Below are 24327 nucleotides of genomic sequence, written 5' to 3'. Positions count from 1 at the left end.
AAAACTATTAAAAGATTGAAGGTTTATGGCTTATTTTTGAAAATTCTCATTAGATTCTGCTGATTTTCTCAGCAACAAGAACAAGTTTTCATTTTCTCATGAAACCATGAATTACTTCTCATACTACATTATTTATTCTGCATTGACATAAATTTGTAATATACTCTATCCAATGGTATTTAGACTATCTGTAGCAGTTTTGAAACTTAATTGTTATTCAGATGACAATACTTTTATATCATAAATGTGTGTAAAGATTGGTCTGTGATAGCTATAAGTGTAGAGAAAGAAAAGGAAAAACCAAGTGAGAAACAAGGTATAATTCTTTGTTTTCAAAAATTATATTAACGTTATAAAATGAAAAACAATTAATTTCAAACTATCCTTTGGTAACAAATTGTTGAAATAGTTATTATTATTATTTTTACTTAAGCTTCATAAACAACTGTGAAATGTGCTCAGTGTCCCAAAAAATGGTTAAAGAAAATCTAAACAAATCACCAAGGAATTCTTTGAAAAAACATTTCATTATAAAGCATGCTCAAAGAAAAAGTTGAGAGGTTACATAATGTAACATAGGAATTGAATTATACATAAATTGTTCTCAAGTGATAGGCCTAGTTTTAAGTTTATGACTGTCTTGTAACAAATTACTTGTTTTTGATACACAAGGTTTATAACTTAAACTTACTGTGTTTACTATTTAAAAGCTTTTCCTATCTCTATAATAAGTCCTCAGCTTTACTTCTTCAACAACAATACAACCTATCTATTAATCTGAAAACAGTTATTTGATATCTCACATATTTGACCTAAAGGGAGCATGGAAGGTACATTTCTTCAGTATCTTTGTGTCTTTACATGTACCTGTATGTATACACATACATACACTACACAAACTAATAAGTGTTAAAAGCAAATCCCACCATGAAAGATAATGCACATATCTGCAAGATCAAAAATTACAACAAATGGCCCCAGTGCATTGCACATAAAACCCATTCAGACCTCTACTCCAAACGTATTAAAGATCTTATGAATTAAACTTGAATATATGTTATGTGAGCTAACTTTCACAATGTAGTAATGTTACTACAATATCAATATCATATGAAGCCTATGACAGAGACCCTTCAATACACTGTGTAATGTATCAATCTGCAGCACTATTTTAATACTTTCTACAAAACAACTTGTACCTACATGATTCCATTTTGAGTCACGGTAGATAAGGTAACAAATAAACTGTAGATTTACTGAAAAAAGCTTTAAATGCATTTAGAGATTTTAGGGGTTGCACAAAGAAAATTTGAGATTTTTCAGATTAGGAAAAGTATTTTTAATTTTAACATGAAAATTACCTTGCACAGTGATAATTCAAAACAAATATTCACAGATAAATTTTTATTTTATTAAAAACAGTTTGATGAAATTTTTGTGTGTGTGCATACAAGACTTTACTTTTTACCAAAATACTGCCAAATCTTGTAGGTATATATACACACTATATTGAAAGTTAGAAGTATTACATCTGAAATGACTTTAAATGAGTACAAGGAGGTTGTGTAGTTGGTCAAACTGACCAAGCCTGTATTATGAGAGTTAAAATGTTGTGCAACATAAAACCTGTAACTGTACTGCATTATCGCTTCAATATGTGCAAGTTACAAAAGAGTATGATTTTAATATGTTACTTAATAAACACAAATCAGAAGCCTGCTTCAATATATTGTGTTCTATGTAACATCTTAAATAGAGGTTCATCTTTGGATATCACCAAAGATGAAAAATACCAGTAACAGCTAATATGAACTGTTGATATAGCTTATATTATTTACATAAAACTTCCACTGATGGACAATTTACATACATACATACTTCTCTCTTGTGGTCCTACACCTAAATAGTATTTTGTAATAACATACCTAAGGTCCAAGACCAATGCCTCGACCTGACCCAAATCTTTATTTAAAGATTCACTAAGTTCTTCCATTGTTGGAGCCTCTGTAACAAAAAACAATAATGTACAAATATTTTTGATATGTAAACATTAAAGTTCCTTACATATTAATACTTATATACAAATAGCATGTTTTTTAAATGTGTTACAGGATTTATACATAAAACTTAACAGAATTTGACAAAAACAAGACATGATAATATCTGTGATCAGAACTATAAATAATCATTATATCAAAATAAGAAAATTTTCTAGTTAGAATATTTAAACATTACCAAAAAAAACAACCATCACATTGTACATAAATAGATAATACAATTATTGCTTTATATCAGTAACAATGAAATAAACAAAAAGGTTAGTTACCTATAATACACAAACCTGATCAACTTAAGAATAAAATATTTAGAGAAAACAAATAATTACTTATTACTAATGATAAGAAACCCACTAGAAGTAAAAATGTACCTCAAGATGGATGGCATGGGTTTTAATACAAATAATTACTTACAATTGATGACAAGGAACCCACTTTTTAGAAAGTTAAAGCTTGAAGATGACTCGAATGGGTAAAGAACACCAGCTTTATTATAAACATAAATGTTTCAACAAGTCTATGTCATGGAATTTATTAGGTTGTTTGGAAAATAATGGCAGATTTCACTTCTGTAATTTAACATACACATTGCTTTATATATCATTACCTTCATATTATGGGAAACTTGAATGTTTTATCTATACATCAGTTTCTCAATTTTAAAAAAGTGTTCATTATTAATATTCTAGAGCCCTTTTGTCAAGATGGAAAAAATGCATTTTAGAGTAATTTTTCTGTACGAATTTAAACTTGGTCATAGTGCTGCTCAGGTAACTCACAATATAAAGCAAGCATGGGGAGATGAAGCCACTTCTGAAAGACAATTCAGCATTGGTTTTCAGTGTTCAGAAAAGGAGACTTCAGTCTCCAAGATGAGGAGGGTAGAGAGAATCATTCCACTGTTGAAGACAAGAACTTGAGGGTGTTAGTGTAAGAAAAATTCACAACTTTTTGTTCAAGAAATGGCACAGAAATTGGGTGTTTTAATTTCCACAATATCAAGTCTTCTTAAGGAAATTGGAAAAGAAAAAAGTTAGACAAATGGTTTCCACATGAACTCAACAGAAAAAATTGCCATTCTGCACTGAACGAGACACTTCTTGTATGCAACAAAAACAACACATTACTTGATTGCATAATCACTTGTGATGAAAAATGGATACTTTATGACAACAGAAAGCAATATGCTCATTGAGTTGACTGTGATGAACCCCCTAAACACTTTTCAAAGCCACAATTGCATCAAAAGAAGATTGTGATCACAGTATGGTAGTTTGTTAAAGGTATCATCAACAACAACTTTCTTGAACAGGGCAGAGCATTACTGCAGAAGTATACTTTCAACAACTGGAAGAAATGCACAGCAAGTTGTGTGAAAAAATACTAGCATTAGTCAACTGTAAGGGACCAATCATGCTTCCTGGCAATGCTCGAGAAAACTTTGCACAAATGACCTGCCACAAGCTTAATTAATTAGATTATGAAGCATTGCCTCATCCACTCTACTCACTAGATCTTTCACTTACAGACTGGTTATAGTAAACATTAACAGACATATTAAAATGTAAGAAATATTTAATAAAATAATATACTTATCCTCAACTGAACTGTTCAGTAATTCAATGAATCTCAGTAAACGTTACACTCCACAACTTCATAACTAATACATTTTCCAAAACTGTTCAATAAGTATATAAACAGTTGTAATAAAATAACTAAATTGAAAAATATTCAACTAGAACATTTCAGTTTTATTACAGATGTGCATATCAAATATTCTGTCAAAATACAAACAAAAAGACATTAAAAAACTTATTACCAATGCTCATGTGGAAAATGCCTTGTCATGACCTCAAAGGTTATTTTTCCAGAACTACTGATTTTCTTTATTTAAACCAGTACCCAGTATTTTCATACTTTTGTAACTTGCAGTACAAGACAGTGGAAAACTAGCCAAGTATTTTATGTTTTACTCTATTTACAAAGAGACATACTGTTTCTTCTTCCAAACACTTTTCAATCAACAACCATTTCTTCATTTCTGAGCATACTGACTTTAAACTTAACAGGGTTATTGGTATATTGGTCCAATATACCTGAATTTGTTTTGGGGGGAGGTTAGGCCTTTTTAGGAATTTCATGAAGTTATAAATCAAACAACCCCAAAATGTATTTATTAAGCTTCTGTGCATTCACATTTACACCAATCCATGTGCCAACCAGCAAAAATATAGATATTCATGAGCCCAACAAACTGACATAAAAAATAAAGTTGAATTTGCCTGTTTTTAGTGCTTTTTTTAGAGGGGGTCACAGCTCACAAAAAAGCATAATTTTGGGATTTTTGGTAAATAACTAGGTCATGTTTTGACCAATTTATATGGGATTTCACACACTGGCAAAAATAAATGTTGGCCTTGCCCATTTTGGTAATTATAGGAGGGCCGATGTGCCACAAAAAGCATAATTTTAGGGTGTTTATTTTTAACTTATTTCACCATACTTTGGCCAATTTACATGGAAATTTGGGAACAAGATTTCTTTTCTACAGGTCCAACAAACATTCATACAAAATGTTAGATATGCCCATTTTTGTCATTTTATGGGTGTCAACAGGTCAAACCTATAACTTCAGGGGGTCTGATCAATTAACTAGCCCTATTTCAACCAATTTACTTGGGATTTAGTATAAAGATACTCTTTACAGGAACAGAACAGAGATACAGACAATTTTAAATTTCTTCTCTTCTGCTCAATTTTTCAGTGAGGAAGGCACAATTTGAGACTTCAATTCATGTGACGTCATCCAACTCGCATGGTATTTGGCACAAAGATCCCTTTTTTGCTATTTCCAAGCAGTGACATAAAGTTGTTTTTTTTATTCTGGTTTTTTCATGACTTTTTTGTGTCAAAATTGACCATGTTGGGATTTTGCAAGATGGAGACATGTTGGCCTCTTTAATGTTGTTATAGTTCCATATCTTTAAAAGCACATGGTTACAAGAGGTTTTAATGTCAAATGTTACCACACAAAACCTGTATATTAAGCATGTTTATTTATTTGTTTATTTAGAGTAAAACAACTTTTTTTTAGCTAACTTTGTTGCAGCTGGGCTTCTCAGAATACATCCCATCCACACTGAAGAAGTAAGTTAGCATATTATTTGTTATTATTTGAAACAATGAACTATTGAAACACGCTGACCTGCCAGTTAACTTAGAATACTTATTTTTACATTAATATGTTTAGCTGATGGTACTAATAAAATGTACAAGTAGTCAAATACAGAAGAAAGGTTTCTAAGTTGTAGTCAGGCACTTAGGGTTGACTTATCACTATCTGACCAAATTACATTAGCCAGATATTCTGGGTTCAAGTCCAGTATCTCTTTACACTTATCACGTTTTTCATGTTTAAACACGTGAGTTCGGTCAAAAATGATCCTCTAAAATCAGAATTATTCTTTATAGAATGTTTATTCATTATTTGTATGGGATTTTTACAGCTATACCAATCACAAACAATGTGGATAACTTTGAAATTAATTAGTGAAACCTTGGCTACAAAATATCACTGTAGGTCTTCATTATAGTAATAGGATATCAATTACTACACTGGAGAATGTATATTAATTTATAGCATGTGTTACAGAATTACTTACCAAAATGTAAAATTTATCGTGTAAAGATGGTTGTATGACATATATCATAGGAACAAGACATTACTTTCCCAGCTGTGGAATAGCTGCTATGGCACAGTGTGACACAACAATTAACCAGCATACCATATTTTAAGCTAATAAAAACAGATTATGTGAAACTTGTACATTATCATTCAACCACAGTGCTTACCAAACTGTGGAATGTGAGCTAGAAAGTAGCCAGTGTGAGTATCTACTGTAATCAACAGCTGTTCAGACTGCATACAAGGCTGAAGCAGTGGAAAGTGCAGGATGGCTGGTGACCCACCCATAGAGCCTGAAATGGAAACAAAATATATAACTATTAAAAACTCAAAAACAAGCAAGCAAATATTGGATACATAACCATTTAGAACTTTACGTACACTGGTACATACAGGAAATAAAAACAATCTTATGGGAAGCCAACTCATCAAAATATTAAAATAAATAATTTCTAGTATCACGATAAATAAACTAAAAATATCATTTATAACAATTCTTGATGATGAGAAACCCACTTGAAATGGAAGTGTATCTCAGAACAGCTGGTATGGGTGTTAACAGTTTTATTGATAAGCAGAAAAAACCTTTCGACCTTCCTAGGTCACCTTCAGGTAAACCTGAAACCTTCTTTGTTAGCCTGAAGATGGTGTAGGATGGTCAAAACGTTGTACTCTGCTTATTAATAAAAGTTTTAATACCCATACCAGCCATTCTGAGATACATTTATAACAACCGTTTTGTACTCACCTTATTAAGTACTATTATTAATTGTTTCAGCTATTAATATGTAACAGCTTCAATCTAATTAGCACAATAAAGCATTAACTCTGTATTTAGTAATACATTCATATTTAATAAATGCACAGAGAATTAAACACTACCTTAGACTGAATAACTAACACACGTTAAAAGATATCGCCCCGTAACAAACAAGTGGTATCACTTTTTAGCTTTTGATTTTAATAAGTGCTTCAACACCAGAGTGTCACAGAATGAGAAACTTAGCTATCTTTAACAATAGATCAGTTCTGTAGCAATACTGTTGATACTGAAGTTTCAGCACAAAGGTAGGATTATCTTACATTCTGTTTCTCCCAATCTGGATATCAATTCTTCCTTTAACTCGGTCAATTTTTGTTTGGTACGGATGTGAATAGTATGAATTAAGAGCTTCTCAATTGAAAGATGATCACTCTATCATGAATAAAGAAACAAATAGTTATAAAAAACATTTGCATTACCACTGCTTTCAAATAATTTAATGAAATGTGTAAACATTTATTAGAGCCCCCCTTCCAACATGTGTGTGTTTGTATATATATATTTAAAATAAAATAATGTCTCCTATTTTTAAACTTACAAATTTATACACAACACAACTGAAATTCATTACAAATACATGAATAAAATTAATAAAAACCTAAAACTATTTAGAAAAGTACAAAATGCTGCTTTCAACTAGTATATTAAAAGTATAAATGAATATCAGAATGATGGTCATTTTAAAAAATATTATATAATAAATTAGGAAACAAACCTTAATTGCCTGTTCTGTTTGACCAGCTTCTATCACATTCAGCCGAGGTATGTGAGTTACCTGAAGGGGTTTACTTGGGTCATTTGGATCAATCTGTACACATACTCTATATCCTTGGCCATCTTTAGAAATTTGATCCCTTTTTAAAAGATTAAATAAACCCTGTAATTTGGATTACTCTTACTTGTATCTTATACCAAAGAAAGAATAATCTATATTAAACTCTAAATAACTAAAGTGTTTAACCACATAACCTACAGTGTTTAAAATAACAAGCTATACTAAATTTTAAAAAATACCTGAGGTGGATTTGTAATTTAGTCAATAATTTCAAACCTACAAATTAAATTTCAAGGTTTTAAAAAGTTTAAAATAACAAGATGTGGTTACTTGTAGATTAGATAAAGGGGTTAAAAAACTGTACTTATTAATAATAATAAATATTAATTATAGCATAAATATTAAAGAATTATTGAAAGAAGGTATGTACCAGAATGTAAAAAAAAATCATAAAAAGTTCATGCAATGGTAAAAGAAAAAGCTAAAAACTGTACAGTCCTAACACTTTCTGAAAAGTACTCATATTATCAAAATTATATTCTATGCCCAAAGTTTATGTGACTAGGGATAAACTGAGACATATTGTATTCAATATTAAATATTCTAAGTACATGTAGTAAAATCATTATCACAAAAATGTTAACTTTTAATGGATAAAAACATAGTTAACAATTATTTAGAATTTGTTGAAAGAAATTTGATATGCAATATTAGACCAGAACACGGAACGATATTTTAGTGTTTTTAATGTTATTTCGTCATTCAGTAAAATTCCTGGGAATAAAGCCAATTTGAGAAAATAATTATGAGACAATAAGAATACAACTTTACAAACAACAGATATGGTTAACCTTGTTGAAATATATTTTTAAATTCTTTTTTGTCAAATTAACAGAAAATTTTATAAAGAAAGCGATGGTTCTCTTTTTTTTTTGCTTAGAAATAAGCACAAAGCTACACAAAGGACTATCTGTGCTCTGCCCACCACGGGTATCAAAACCCAGTTTTTAGCGTGTGAGTCCGAAGCCATATGGATACATTGATAACACATTTTAATATAGCAGAATGGTAAAAAATATTTGACTGATTTTGATAATTATCTTAACAATGCTGACAAATTTATTTACACGTGAAATCAAAAACAATAAGTATTGACTTTTTATAAATAACTTTTTTAAAGATAAATTAAAAATTAATCCACATATGAATGAGATAACTGTTAAGAAATTAAAAAATAATAATAAAAGTGTTACGTTACAGCTTATCAATGAAAATGTTAACATAAAAAGGTTTGCATTATTTTATATACCATGCAATAAATTAGGAACAGCAATAATATATGTTCCTGTTTTGCAGACCAATAAACACAGCCAGATTTCTTGATTTAATAAAATAATTTATAATGTAAAAACTGGTATATGTATACACACACATGTAAATTAATGTGATATAAGAAAAACAAAATGAAACAATAAAAATTGAAAGAAAAAAATCTGAAAATAAATTTTAATACAACTGACAAGCATTAATGGTAATAATAGCTGTGAATCTATGTAAATAATCAAATATAAGAAGAATTATTTTAAAGTGTTAAAGGATGAAGAACTAGAGGAACAAGGTGTTAGCAGAAGTTACAAGAATCTTTAAATCTGTATGTAAATTAAATCAAGATAACACCTTTAAAAACTGCACCCTTAATGATGAAATGCGACATTGAAACACGCAGAGTACGAGACTGTGCTCAAAGATTTTTTTCCCATTACGCACTAAATTAATGCAAAATGTAATTTAAGACTGGGTCCAATATTATATTTACATTGTGTACCATTAAATTCTAGTTTCTTTTAACACTTGAAACATTGAAACACGCAGAGTATGAGACTGTGCTCAAAGATTTTTTTCCCATTACACACTAAATTAATGAATAAATGATAAAATGTAATTTAAGACTGGGTCCAATATTATATTTACATTGTGTACCATTAAATTCTAGTTTCTTTTAACACTTGTGTCACTTAAAACATGTAAAGATTAATTAACTTCATTATGATACAGTATGTATAAAACTTATTACCTCCAATAAGATAAAACAAGCCAATTTCCAGCTACATATTCCTCAATTGTGATGAATTCTCCAAGTCGTTCTCGACACAGTCTTACAGTCTAATATAAACAAATTACATTAACTTTCATTATAATTTACATATTACCTTAAAAGTGATTAGAATAATATTATTTTTTAATTATACCAGTTTTCTTCTCAAAATAAATATATATATATATATATATATATGCATGGAACTTCCATGGAGTATTTTAGAGTGATATTTAAGATTACTATAAGTGTACTTTCACAACAAACATAAAACTTAAATTTAGGTTAAATAAAAATAACTTAAAAACTTTTTAACTCCACACAATGAATTGAATCTTGGTAACCAAAACTCAATTTTTATCACTTGTTTTTATTAGTTTGTATAAAGTGACATGCATATTACGTTTTAAATAATGGAAGAATATTTAAAATATCTTACTCACCTGAGAATGTAAAACCTCTAACTGCAGACTCAAACAAAATGAATCTGCGTGAATGTTAAAGATAATCAAACTCATCCCATCTGCAACAAACTATGAAAATTAGGTCACAGAAATGATATTCATACACATTCACCACCATTTATAAATAATAAAATAATAAGTTTGGGAAAAGAATGATATTAATACTGCCACAAGTTATAATTCATTGGGGTTTAAAATTTCAAACTTACTTCACGTATCTGCATTTATATGTATTACATTCAATTAGTAATAAATACAATTAATTAATATTTTTGATCTGATTGACTAATTTTAATCTTTTCTTTACTACTTTCAATCATTAGTTCAACAAGTTGATTTATTTTTATAAATCTGAGTGAATAAGAAATAATGACAAAAAGAAAAACCGTTCATCTTTAAAAAACAAATCAAATGTAAATGGTATATCTTGCAACAGAAACTTAAAGAACAAATATAAGGATACGTAAAATGGTATATACATCAAGGAGTGGACGCGAGTTATCTATTAGTCGAGACTGTATCAGCTGATGGATGTAGTTAACTTGTAATGAATGAATAAGAGCTTTTCCATCTAAACAAAAATCAAAATAAATATATCTTACAAATCTTCTAGAACTTTCTGAAAATCCCCTACTATGGTTAACCCTTTCCTGCTCTATGTTACAAAAATAATTAATTACTTGTACACATAAGCAAAACTGACTGAGCTACTATAAACCAGTAAACATTGATCTTAATGCTAAACAGTCTTAAAGTATCTTTCTCTATCTAAAAGTAAAATTAGTTGTTCGGTGCTTTTAAAATGTTCTAACACACTACGATGTCAATAATCAGGTGAAAAAGCACAAACATAATTAGCTTGTAATATTTTTTAATGTGGAAAAATAACATCAGGTTATTGTTAAACATTGAAAGAAAAGCTCAATGAAATAATTTATGACAGGAAACTATTATTATAAATTGTCAAAAAAATGCTAATTTTGGATACTGAAAGAAATAGTATATTTCTACACTTACAAGTTTGACAAAAATAATTACACATTCAGAATCATAGTTCAATGAAATATGGCTTATTGTAACACTAAAAATAATTACACATTCAGAATTATAGTTCAATGAAATATGGCTTATTGTAACACTAAAAATAAGTTACACAATCAGAATCATAGTTCAATGAAATATGGCTTATTGTAACACTAAAAATAAGTTACACATTCAGAATCATAGTTCAATGAAATATGGCTTATTGTAACACTAAAAATAAGTTACACATTCAGAATCATAGTTCAATGAAATATGGCTTATTGTAACACTAAAAATAATTACACATTCAGAATCATAGTTCAATGAAATATGGCTTATTGTAACACTAAAAATAATCACACATTCAGAATCATAGTTCAATGAAATATGGCTTATTGTAACACTAAAAATAAGTTACACATTCAGAATCATAGTTCAATGAAATATGGCTTATTGTAACACTAAAAATAATTACACATTCAGAATCATAGTTCAATGAAATATGGCTTATTGTAACACTAAAAATAAGTTACACATTCAGAATCATAGTTCAATGAAATATGGCTTATTGTAACACTAAAAATAAGTTACACATTCAGAATCATAGTTCAATGAAATATGGCTTATTGTAACACTAAAAATAAGTTACACATTCAGAATCATAGTTCAATGAAATACGGCTTATTGTAACACTAAAAATAAGTTACACATTCAGAATCATAGTTCAATGAAATATGGCTTATTGTAACACTAAAAATAAGTTACACAATGAGCTTCAGGGAACTGTCGAGATACAACAAACCTGAACTGACTAAACTTTAAGTTCCAACCGCCATGGACTCTGTTTTTTTTGTTATTTGGCAAGTACCTTTTTTACTTTTAAAATATTTTCATTTATACATCATGTTTTAACATAAGCATTACATGATTTTATGTGAATCCTAGCATATAAACTATTTAAAAACTAACTCAAGCTAGTTTACAAGAAATGTATGTGAAGTTGCTTTTATGATGTGGAATTAATATGTATAGAACACTCAGAACTGTACATCTTACTGATGATGTTCAAACATTTTAAACACACCTCCTGTTTCTTTATCCTCCACCAGAATGTCAATGTCTAGCAACCTCCATGGGACAAGAGGTCCATCCCTCATCAAGGTCAGTGACACCTACAGCATAAGCAGAAATCATAACTAACATCTTCATTACATAAAATTCTACAGTACTTATGAGTTAACATTAGTTCAACACAGGAAGGGAATAGACAAAAAAGTGTCCCTCCTTGAAAATGTTAATTTGTTAAATCTTTTATTGCATAACAGAAAAATATGCAAATCTGTATGTTCAAATATGATCTCAAATTCTAATTTTAACAAGGGCCTTCCTAAACACCTGAACTTTTCATGATTATGGTTACATTTTCTCATAAAGGGTATTGTGTATCTGCTGAAGTTTCTTAGACCTTCTTACTCCAATTAGCCTACAAAATGATCAAACAAGTTTCTCTGCAACAATCAAAAGTGAAACTGAAACTCAAAATAACATAAACCAGTCTCACAAGTTAATATTTAGTCAGCATTTCATTTAATTTCAGTACTGCCTCACATCAATGTATCATGATTTCAATGAGTTTGTACAGATATTCCTGAGTGACTGACTGCCATCTTCTTTGGATACTTCAAGAAGTTTATCTTCCATGTTTGGATTGAGTTGTTCTGTTAATCCATTTAACTCAGCCCATATATTTTCAATTGGATTGATATCAGATGATATAAATTCTCTTATTTTTAAGATATCTTTTAACAACTCTATAGTTGCAGAGAAATTTATATGATCATTTTGTAGGATAATTGGAGTAGGAAGGTCTAAGAAACTACAGCAGGTGCAAAATAACCTTTTATGAGAAAATGTAATAAATAAGGTAAATCTTATATTAATAAAAGTATTGGAAAACAATTACAATAAATCAGTATAAATCACATTTTTCAGACTGTGCATAAAAAGCTGCTTGAGCAAATCCACTCCAGTAAAACACAACCAAACTTGAACTAAATACAAACAACTTCATTACACAGTTGGGAATGACATTTAGAGAACATTAATGATTTGACTAATCAATACACATGATCTGTTCAAATTTTTTATCTCCAAATACACGATTATATTGAAAAAGTTTTCAAATTCATAAATACATGCGTGCACACGTTAAATCACAGATGTAACATATAACATGCTTTTTATTGTTCAAAAAGTTTATTAAATATGTTTAAACAGAAGTTCATTCTACTTAATGTTATTATGTGATATAGGAATTCCATTAATAATTTACAGGAAAATAAAAAGTACCTCAAATTCATGTTCAATGTGAAAAATGACTCTTCCATTTTCTATACATAAAAAAAGAACAATCATTAAACAATTACCATATTTATTAACTGTATCTCAAACAATTTATCAATTATCTCTTCAGTCAAGTTAACCAATTACAAATCTTTTATTCCACAGTAAGGCTAACTTAAACATTAAAGTAAGGATTCTTAAAAAGACAGTAGTTCTTAATAGAGCTTTCACAAATTGAACAAGTTATTATATTAAAAATATGAAAATGCTAGGCCTTTATAATTACAATGAACACAACACCAAACACTGATTTGAGAATAACAGTCTCAACATGAAAAGAAATGAAAACAAATCACAAAGAAAAAATCTAACTCTGTGAATTATCACAATATTTACTTAAAAATACAACACTTCAAAACTCTCATATTAATTACAACTCGCAACATTTATCACTCCTACCCAAGTTTCATGTAACATCCAATCAATAGCATCTGGTTTATGTAATCTTCAGTTATCACTTCTTTTGTTTCTTACAGATGACAAGATTATAACTCAGAGCAAGATGATTATTGGCTATTTCCAAAACATCTGATTAACTTGTTTACAAAGAGTGACAACCCCAACTTAAGCATAGCCACAGCAACACTTCAATAGAACTACTAACTGACTTACATTGCTATAGTTACTATGACAAACATCTCAGTGCCACCCGTTTTATCTAACTGTAAGAATGGTATTACAATTAACTAATAAGATATGAAAACAGTATAAGTTACATTATAAAGCACACAGTATAAGTTACTAAATTAAAGAGCTACATTAAATGATAGAGGCAAACACACATGAACTTTGAACATCATAACAGTTAAGATAAAATGAAGGAATACCAACTCACATTACTTAACCTTTCTATGTCGCTAATTAAAGAGTTATCAGTTTTTAAAACTTACACATACCAAAAATCAAGTGAAAAGAAGCAAAGAAATAGTAATTTTGAAATGTGTAAATCGACTTAAGTGTAGTATAAAATAACTGTTTACAATGTGTCACAGTTTACTAACTTTGAGAAAACTGTCATTTTGACTAAGCCTAACCAGTTTCAGTCCTTTTATTTTTAAACTATATTTCATTAAATAAATTATTACTGAAATACTAAAAGCTTATCTTCAAAATTTCACTGATATAGTTCTTTTATCCTTAATTTAGTTTTATTTTCAAACAATAAATTTTGTTAAATAAGTTATAACTGAAATACTAAAAGTTTATCTTCAAAGCTTCACTGATATGATTCTTTTATTCCTAATTATTACTAAACAAGTTGTACTGCAGAGTTCACTGCTGACCAATTTTCAAATTCCACATTTCAGAGGGTAAATCGGACGATACAAGTCTGTACTGAATGATCTGGTTCAGTCTCAATAGGGTGCTTCTTTTCTCTGAAGGAAGAATGGGATCAGGTGGTACAATACGATCCTACAAGTAACACATTAGATGAAGGTAAATTCACAACTACTCCAGGAGCTTCACTCAGATTACGAACAAATATAATCATTTTCAAAACTAAATAAAATTAATATTATGCATATTTGTATATGTATGTTTAGAGAGAAAAATCAAAGTGAAGATATATGCACTTATGTCTGTGTGAGTGGAAGTAAAACATATAGAGAAAAAGTAACTCTGGATTACTTTTACTGTGACACCAAACTTTAAATGTCAAACTGTGAATACTACAAAATTTGTAAAACAATACCTAAATCGTGTTATCATATCAGCAATACTTTTCTTCTTTATGAAAGGTATTAATTTGTTGTCAGAAACAGACAAACATCTCGCTATGAAAATACTATATAAAGATCATTATATATAACTATTACAAGTCAATTTTTAACTATGACTAAAATTGATACTTTTATAATTAACCCTTTCACAACAGGCTTGGTATAATATACAAATTTGTCTACATACTTGAACACATTAAGTATTTACATTACAACTTTTGATACAGCACGTGGATCTTCACAAATGTGGTAGAAATTTAGTAATAGTTATAAGTTTTTTTGTAAACAAAATTCAGATTTTTTAATTAAACATTTTTACTAAAGATTTGTTTGTGAAAATAGAGTATGTTTCACTACTAGTCTGAGTGCAAAGTGATTTCGTGTTATGGTTAAAAAAAACGATTCTTTGTCCTAAAAATCTTTGTGTAATTTTTGAAACTTTATAAATACATTTCAAACATTTGTTTTCAGTAAGACTTTATACTTTATGTTATTTTCTATACTCTAACTATGTGCAGTTTCTCACTTAAACAACCTCACAAACATTATTAAAGAAAATTAGGAAGTAAATATAAATTATACTTTTCCTTGCTAGAATGACTACACATTATAACACAAAAATATAAATGTTTAATCTAAATAGCTTAGGTCTCATAATGTTTTATATATATATTCATTATCTTTTATTAAATTGAACTTCCAGTTATGCCTATCTTACATTAAATGACTTTCAATGAAGCAATGTACATGCACTTAGTTCACATATCCAGTAATATAAAACTGAGCATTAGTTTTCCCTGTCTTGGCTGTTTTGTGTATACTAGTATTTTGTAATATAGTCACATTTCAATTATTATACATCATATATACGTATATAGGTTATTACTGTTTAGAAATAAATTATTAAACCTATTTTTCTTAAAATATAGAACAATAAATCAAGAAGTACAGCAAACAATTACCTCTTCTTGCTACAGCCTTTGCACTTGGTTGTTAAATGACTTGCATTGCTAAACCTTTTAAAATTTCACTCATGGGCAATATCAAGCAAGATTTTATTAAGGTTTTATATGTACAGTTGAATAACCAAAATATCATAAATAACTACACTAATTCCACTATAATTTAATAAGCTTACTAAGATTTACTTAAATTTTATAAAATATAAAACTTTCAGCAGACTAAAGACCCAATCTACCTCATTGATATCTTAGATCAAAAGAATGTGGAAGCTTCTTCAAAGATTACAATGGCAAGAAAAACCACTCTGGGGACATTATAATCTATTAACTGGTTATCTGTATATCGTATATTAAAGTCTGTTTATATAAAGAACCATTTCAAAAAATGGAACATTTGAATGGAACCACTGTGTTTGAATCAGTGCATAAGCCATATCTCAACAAAATAAAAAGATGCAAGGTTCTCATTTTATATTTTAGCTTGTCGGTATTAGTAATTTGAGTTCCTAATTTGTACAAAACTATAGACTTAGTATTTTGAAATCACAAACATATAATCTTAAACAGTGCTGTATTCAACATACCACATAACTCACTAAAATCTATATTTAGAAATGCTTCTTTAATATTTAAGTAATTAACTCATATATAATATTTGAAATATACTCTACAATTTGATTTCAAACTTATTGACATAAATTCATAAAATTGTAGTCCAATAAAATTTTGAATGCAAGTCAACCAATGAAATGACTTGGCCTTTAACCACTGGCCCATTGCAAAAGGGTTAAAACTGTCCTTTAGGTTACCTTAGTTTTTTATAAATACAAAGTCTGAACTACTAGATTCTATAATTTACAAATATTATACAGTACTGTTAACATTATCCAATGTACTAAAGATCTTACTCGTATACAGGTCGGGAGACGGGAATAAGTTCCAAGAGTCAAAACATCCACAGCACATGGGATATGAAAACTTGGTAACCTGTACAAATAATTTCAATGTATGCAGCAGTCTACTAATAGTATAATTTTATTAAAATTATAACAATTGCAGTTTTATGAAACTCTAATCCATTACAAGAATATGCATTAATCTAAAAAATCAATATTACTGTTGTAATCTCATCAATATTTTTGTAAAAACTTAGTTACAATATTTCCTTTTAAAGTGTGCTTTTAAAACATACGAAACCTTTACATCTCTTTGTTCATACTAACAGGTTACAAACAAAACATATCCATGAATGTTTTACAACTTTATACTAATTGCTTAACATTTCTACCAAATAGTGTTTCTTTGCCTTCATACACTATCATATTTGATGATGCAATTAACATGGTTTCATATTAAATGTTCAATCAATATGGTTATGATCAGTTATCAATTTTAGAAGTTTAAAATATGCAGAGCATAAATGTTAAGCTGATCAAACCATACAATATTTTGAATGTTATACATATTATTTGGATATTCCTACACTAAAAGTCATAGTTACATGAGACCACCAGAAATTTTAAACACAATTGGCACTGATATTCTTCACGAACAGCAGTAAAAACAAATTAGATGGTCTTAGTTACTATTTACCTAGCATGTACTAATGTTTCCCGAGCCATTTTTGTCAAGACATCAGCTGTTTCGATAAATAAGCTGGACTGCTTGTCTAAAAATCCCATGATGGCCTTAAAATAAACAAGTATAGAATAGACTTACTGAATTTCTTCAATACTTAAAAGTAATTATTTTTAATACATTCAAAGACCTACAGAGATGAACTGTAATTCATCAATAAAAACTGAAATACAAATAGTTCTGTAAAATTGTACTGCTCTAAACAATACCTAAATTATGCCTAATGGAAGGAAGTGATTATATTCTGCATACAACACAATTATAACTTTTAAATAAAATAATTACATGCAATAATAAAGATTGAGAATAATATACAAAGTTTGCAGGTAAAATATTATTATATTATAAATTACATTATTATATTGTATTATTGTTATATTATTATTATATTATATTATTCTTTTCTCAGTTTTATGAGATCCATGTTAGCCAAACACTATGAATTAGAATACAATATTTTAAAACATTATAAGACGAATATACTTTATATTTGATTTAAAACAAAATGCATTACACTTGCATGAAAAACAGACAATTCAAATTGTACAAATTATAAAAAGGCACCATAGGATACAACAGAACAATGAATATCATGTTGACATATATTAACAAAACACATGTGAAAATGTTTAAAACAAAAATTATTAAATTTACTTTTAAGATGCAACAACTATTTCTGAGGTAGTAAGCCTAATGCAGGTTACATCACATAAATTATTGGACACTTACAGCACATTTCTCTACTTTGGATGCACTTGCAGCCCACTTAACCAGAGCCAACAACCTTACAAAAAGTTGACGTGTCCGACTAGCAAATTGAACTATTTCAATCTTTCTATCCATATCTGTTTTACGAGGTAACCTGGAAAATGGAAAAATAATTATTTTAAAAAAACAACAATAATCAATAATTTTTAATGTATCATCCCAGTTATTAGCAGAAGAGGAGGAATAAGGAATATAATTCTTAAGTAACAACTTAGTTGTATAGTGATGTTAAATCCTTCTAAATAGCATGAACATAAGTGAACTGCACACTTACACTGTAGTACAGAAACAGCAACTATTACAAGCACAGTTAGTTTTTCATTTGATGTTGATAAATATACCAAACAACAGTAGTAACTGTTGTACTAAAGCTACAGTAACAAAGCAATGATTTCAAATTACATATAATATAATCATAAAGTATATTAAAAAATACTTTTTCATATTCTACAAGTTTCAGATTCAAATCTACTTACAGCTCAGCAAGAACTGTTAAGTCATGGTACGTCTTTTGCAGAATGAACTCAATAAGACGTCCAAGAGGGATGGTTCCACCACCGGGAGGAAGTGCTGGCGTTATTTGCATATTTCCTACTGGGGTCTGGCGGCCATCAACAGGAAGTGGAGCCATGGTTACTATCACCTGAGATAAAAAAAGAAATTACATGGTGACTGCTTCAATTCCAACATGTTTGAGAAACAAGGTACTTTAATTAAACCGTGTTGGCATTATGGGTCAGTTGGCATTACTTATCTTTTGATCTGTTATAACACAGAAATTTAGTCCACTGACCATCATTTTAAAGATACTCAGCTACAAAATCAATACTATCTAAAATAATTTTAAAATGGAAATTAAAGAAACATAAGTTGATGAATAAACAAGTATAATGCACACTACACACATAATTCACCTGAACATCTATTTCTTATGCAATATATGTGTGTACCAATACATTACTCTAAAGTTACTTGATATGTAAAAAATTATCATTATTTTGTACTCTTAGTATAGCATATGAATTTATAACTAACCTACATCTTCTAAACAGTAAACCTCATGAAAACATTGTCCAAATAGTGATAACAAATATTGTTGAAAGTGAGGATACCAAAATAATGATTCAAAGCCTTTTAATCATTCAGGCTTCAGTTCTTATTTACTAACTTTTAACAATAATAATAATGTACTATTATGAGATTGCTATATAGAAATTATTTAACTTACTTAAGAATTACGTTTTAGTTCTAATCTATGGAGGTTGTTAGAAAGATCATGGATGAGCTAGAAAACAAGTCTTCAGAAAGATATGGAGTCTGCTGGGTCAACATAGGAGAAATTAACAATTTATAAAAGATAGAGATGAAAGAAAGTGTTGGGTTGGCTGATACATCAATAATGAAGTGAGACAGACTGAGACCTCAGCCTGAACTGACTGAATAAGGAAGTTTTGGAAATCATTAAGAAATGGTAACCCCAGAAGAGGAACAACTAACAGGAGTTTACTGAACCTTATGATTTTATTAAACAAATACTTCATGAACATTTACACATAAAGCTATAAAGGTTTCATGTCATTTGTCAATGCAAATATGTAATTACTATCTCAAGGTAAAATTTTCAACCAAACATACATTAAACTTATATTCCTGATATTGTACCAAAACAATTTCCTTACAAGTTCTTCTAATATTTCCATTTATATGAACATTTCAAAAGCATTAAAATGTCTTCAATAGAACAGCATATCTCTAATTTACTTATAATGTAAAATATTTCTCTAGAATAATAAAATCTAAATGTTGTGCGTGACTGTAATTTCAAATATAAGATGTTTCTTACAATATTCATTGATTAATGACTGAATGATGTCCTAAACAGATTAATACATACAAGCTTAATTACTTTAGGCCTGTTATATGATTCATATAGAAATGTATTTAACCTTTAAAGCTCCTGTTTCATTTATTAAAGTTTAAAAATGTATATACACCACAGGCCATCTTTGGGTTGGTTATGAACACTATTTCTTGCTAACAGTGTGTAAGTTCTAGTTTAGCTCAGTTAAGATTCTCAAAGCAACTTTAGTTTTAGTTCACTAAAATTAGACCTAAACAAGAGCATAATTCCAAATAAAAATACATAGTCTTACAGAACATGTAGCACTGTGAAAGGATGAGAATAACAAAGTTGGGTTTATGAAGGGGGCACAGTATCACCCAAAAAAAACATTAATAAATCAATTTCTAACAGACTTGAATCTTTGGTTTTTTGCAGTGAGGAACAAGATAACCAAGAGGTTTACGTAGCACAGAGTTCTCTCATTATGAATACTGATTATGTTATTTGCAGTGAGAGATCACAGAAGGACTAGGACTAGAATTTGCTTGGAAATTATAAAATGAGGAATTTTATTGAGTACATTGACAGCATTGAGAAGCATTCTAATTTTATAATGCATGTGGGAGCAAAGGGTGTTGGAAAGTGTAACACAAAAATTGCTTAAAATGTATAAAGAACTCCTTCATACATTTAGGGATAAGAAAATACATGCAACTACTTTGGGACTGTTCCAACACACTAGATGCAAGGAGGAATTACACAGCAGGATCCAAGAAAGATTACCAGACATTTACTTAGGGCAACAAGTGTGCTGATTGGATCTATGAGGTAGTTTTCAGAGTGAAATTTATATGCAAGAAGTAGTACCCACTTAAGTATATATATACATGCACAAACACAAACTTTTGTATTTATATACTAACATGTTCAATGGCAATTTCTGTTTTTTATCTTTAATGGGTTAAATTTTAATGTCTAAACAACATAAATTTATTTAGTGAAAGTTTTAATGAGGTTATCCTACTTACAAGCTTAAGTCTCATTCAAAAGCATAAAAAATCATATTTTTATCGTTGGCTCCGGATACAAACCAAATAACGTGATTTGTGAAACCATTATGGAGCACATTTTTTTACTAATCACAGAATACTCACACACATTCTTCTAATAGGACCCTCAGTTTTTCAAAATGTTTAATATTTAAAAGAATAGTGATAATTATATCCTATATAATATAATGAGTTTATAAAAACAATCTTCAAAGTAAGGATTATAATTATCAAGGACTTTACAGAGAGAAATTATGAAAGAGTAAAAACTGTTGTATGAATATCCCAAATGGGAAAATATTTCATGGAAAATGGAATATTCTTACTCACTTATCACAAACCCCTTCCAAAACTATGTTCCAATCAAAACCACAGTTATTTCTAAATATATTAATAGAATAATTAGATTAAAAAGATCAACATTCACAACATGTCTCCACCATGCAATCCAAACATTGCCAATTTTACACCAGAAAAATCAAAAACTGTCTATATCATTCTTGGGACCTACAAGAAGATAGCTTTGTACAAAATCCCATATACAATGAGTGAAACAAAGTTAAATTGTTCACAAAACCCCCAAAATTGTACTTCACTCACTGAAGAACTGAGAAAAAGACAAAAATTCCAAAACTTTCTATATATCTGTTTGGAACTTACAAAGGGTATCTTTGTACAAAATTACATGTAGAATTATCAAAACAAGACCAAATAATTGACCACAATCCTAAAATTATAGGTTTGGCCTTTTGACATCTCTAAAATAAGCAAATATTCCACATTTGTATGCATGTGTATGGAACATGTAAAAAGGTATCTTTGTACCAAAAAACCATGTAAATTGTTCAAAATATAGCCAAGTAACTGGCTACCTTAAAAATACTCAAAATGGGCAAATCCAACTTTTGAAAGATGTGTGGTTCATGAAAGTATATATTTGTGCTAAGTTTGGTTTTGATTGCTATAAACATGACTTCACACACAAAATCCTTAAAAATGTCTAAATAAAAAAATAAAAATTCTGTATTTGTGTGTGTGTGTGCATGCTGAACCAAGGTATAACCCTACCAAGTTTTAAGTCAATCTACCAAGAAATTAAGACATGATGGCCAACTGAAAAGTGTTTGGAAGGAAAAGAGAAACAATAGAAAAAAAATGACATGTCATAAACAAGATAAGAAAAAAGACTGAAATACATTGAATTATTAAATGAAAGAGTTCATATTAAGATTAATAGAAAACATTATCTCTTTAAGCTCAAAACATTACACTTTACTTGAAGTTCTTACATTAACTGCAAAAAATAGAGTTCAAAATAATATGAAAACTGCAAAAGATTACTAAGGCATCACACTATGGATGAAACTATAAACAAATGCTTTTACAGATGAAGAGGAAAAAGATTTCTAAGTCAAATACTTTCTCAGAAGATGGGAAGAACTTCCATTAAATTCATCTCTGGTACCATTAGAAACACTTCTTAATGGTAAGGTTTTCAACACCTAATAATATGATAGCAATAGATTCATTCAATGGGTATCAAAGTTTAATAATGAATAACAGGACAACGGCAGCAACGATGAACATATGACACGTGTATGTTTAGTAACAAACGTTTAATTCTTGGACATTTTGAAATAAACGTACTCCATCTTTAGCAAGCAATGTTGAACATGGTGCATTGTTAGGTACAACATTTAAACACTATAAAAGTAACTAAAATACAGCATAAAAGTACGAGACATTAAAATAAACAAAGAGAATAATGCAGTTATATGTACAGGTATTTAGAATTAATACGTGTTCTCAAAACAGTGAATAAATTTAGCACATCTTGTGATGGATTTTTATCTGACAGCACTATAAAGTTTAATAGAAAGAAAAATGCTGATGATTAAGAGAGGGCATATTTGAGAACATAAATCCTTACTGAGAGAAACTGTCTTTTTGGACATATATTAAAATCTATTTTCAGAAATTACAGACACTTGAAAGGTGACATTCAGTAAATGGTTCTCATTATGATTTTAGAGCTTTATTCTATTAGCACGTAGATGTTTTTAATAGGACACTTGCTCATTTTAATGAAGGCACTTAAACATTTTTCTCATTGCAAGAATGTAACAAGATGATTGCCCTTTTGTGGTCTGTTTTTAGACTTCTGTTATTCACATGAGAAATATGGATAGCTTTTTGAAAACAACTCTGAATTTAATTTTATACATGCTATTAAAAATAAACCATAAACAAAACAATAATTTGGTTATTGTCAAGACAATAATTATTCTGTTAAAGAGATACTAGACTGGCCATTGAAAAATGGTACTAATAATATCTTAAAGTGATGATAATGTAATACAATACTCGAAGGGCTTGTCAAAGTAAGCATGAAGGTATTCAAGAATTTGATCATCAGACCAAATGATGGTCAAGGTCTAACAATACAGATCAACGATAGCACAATAACAGCCCAAAACTGTAATTTGGGTCATTCCTTGTCAAATCATCCAGATTTTGGAAAATGCCTTGAAAGAATGCCTCAGAATGTCTTGAAAAAATTCGCATGTGTCATCTACCCATATAATGACAAATTGCCAAAGATTAGATCAATATCTTTAATAGTTTCTGATTTACAGCCATGTAAAATTTACTTAATTTCTTGTTAATTTTGGCAAATTCATTTTTGGGCAACTTTGGCTACATAAAGCTGCAAGAGTAATGGTGGTAGAAGGCTGAAACTTGCTACATGACTGAATTAATCTAACAGAATTCAAAAATGGTCTCAAACCAAGTTTATCTCTCTTAGGATTTTCATAGTGAGGCTGTAAAATCACCTGAAAACCCAAAATCGTAAAAAACATTGGTTTAGGTAATAAGCCATAGCTGTAAGACTTAATATGATACAAAGCTGAATTTTGTTTTCTAGTTTCCTATAACATATCAGTTGATAAATCAGCAATTGTTGTAATTAAAAGTCTGTTAGATCTCGTGTAAAAAAATTTAGCTGCATGCAACTTATGA

At 29.1% G+C, this 24327-nt stretch overlaps 1 protein-coding gene across 2 annotated transcripts in view; it reads right to left on the bottom strand.

Moving 5' to 3' along the window:
- The window catches only part of MED14 (mediator complex subunit 14), a 63516-nt gene that overhangs the window by 33469 nt on the left and 5720 nt on the right, over positions 1-24327 (bottom strand). For both annotated transcript variants that reach the window (XM_076513990.1, XM_076513992.1), the window contains exons 2-15: positions 18891-19057; positions 18376-18508; positions 17602-17696; positions 16917-16995; positions 14609-14738; positions 13272-13312; positions 12007-12094; positions 10363-10470; positions 9879-9922; positions 9415-9503; positions 7281-7419; positions 6826-6937; positions 5910-6035; positions 1926-2004 (exon numbers count right to left, since the gene is read on the bottom strand). In XM_076513990.1, the coding sequence (XP_076370105.1) occupies positions 1926-2004; positions 5910-6035; positions 6826-6937; positions 7281-7419; positions 9415-9503; positions 9879-9922; positions 10363-10470; positions 12007-12094; positions 13272-13312; positions 14609-14738; positions 16917-16995; positions 17602-17696; positions 18376-18508; positions 18891-19045 (1418 nt within the window). In that variant the 5' untranslated portion in view covers positions 19046-19057. The remainder of the gene's footprint in view (positions 1-1925; positions 2005-5909; positions 6036-6825; positions 6938-7280; positions 7420-9414; positions 9504-9878; positions 9923-10362; positions 10471-12006; positions 12095-13271; positions 13313-14608; positions 14739-16916; positions 16996-17601; positions 17697-18375; positions 18509-18890; positions 19058-24327) is intronic.

The sequence above is a fragment of the Tachypleus tridentatus genome, chromosome 7 (genome assembly GCF_004210375.1).
Source record: "Tachypleus tridentatus isolate NWPU-2018 chromosome 7, ASM421037v1, whole genome shotgun sequence".
Lineage (NCBI taxonomy): Eukaryota > Metazoa > Arthropoda > Merostomata > Xiphosura > Limulidae > Tachypleus > Tachypleus tridentatus.
This window is presented reverse-complemented; position numbering and strand designations above follow the sequence as displayed.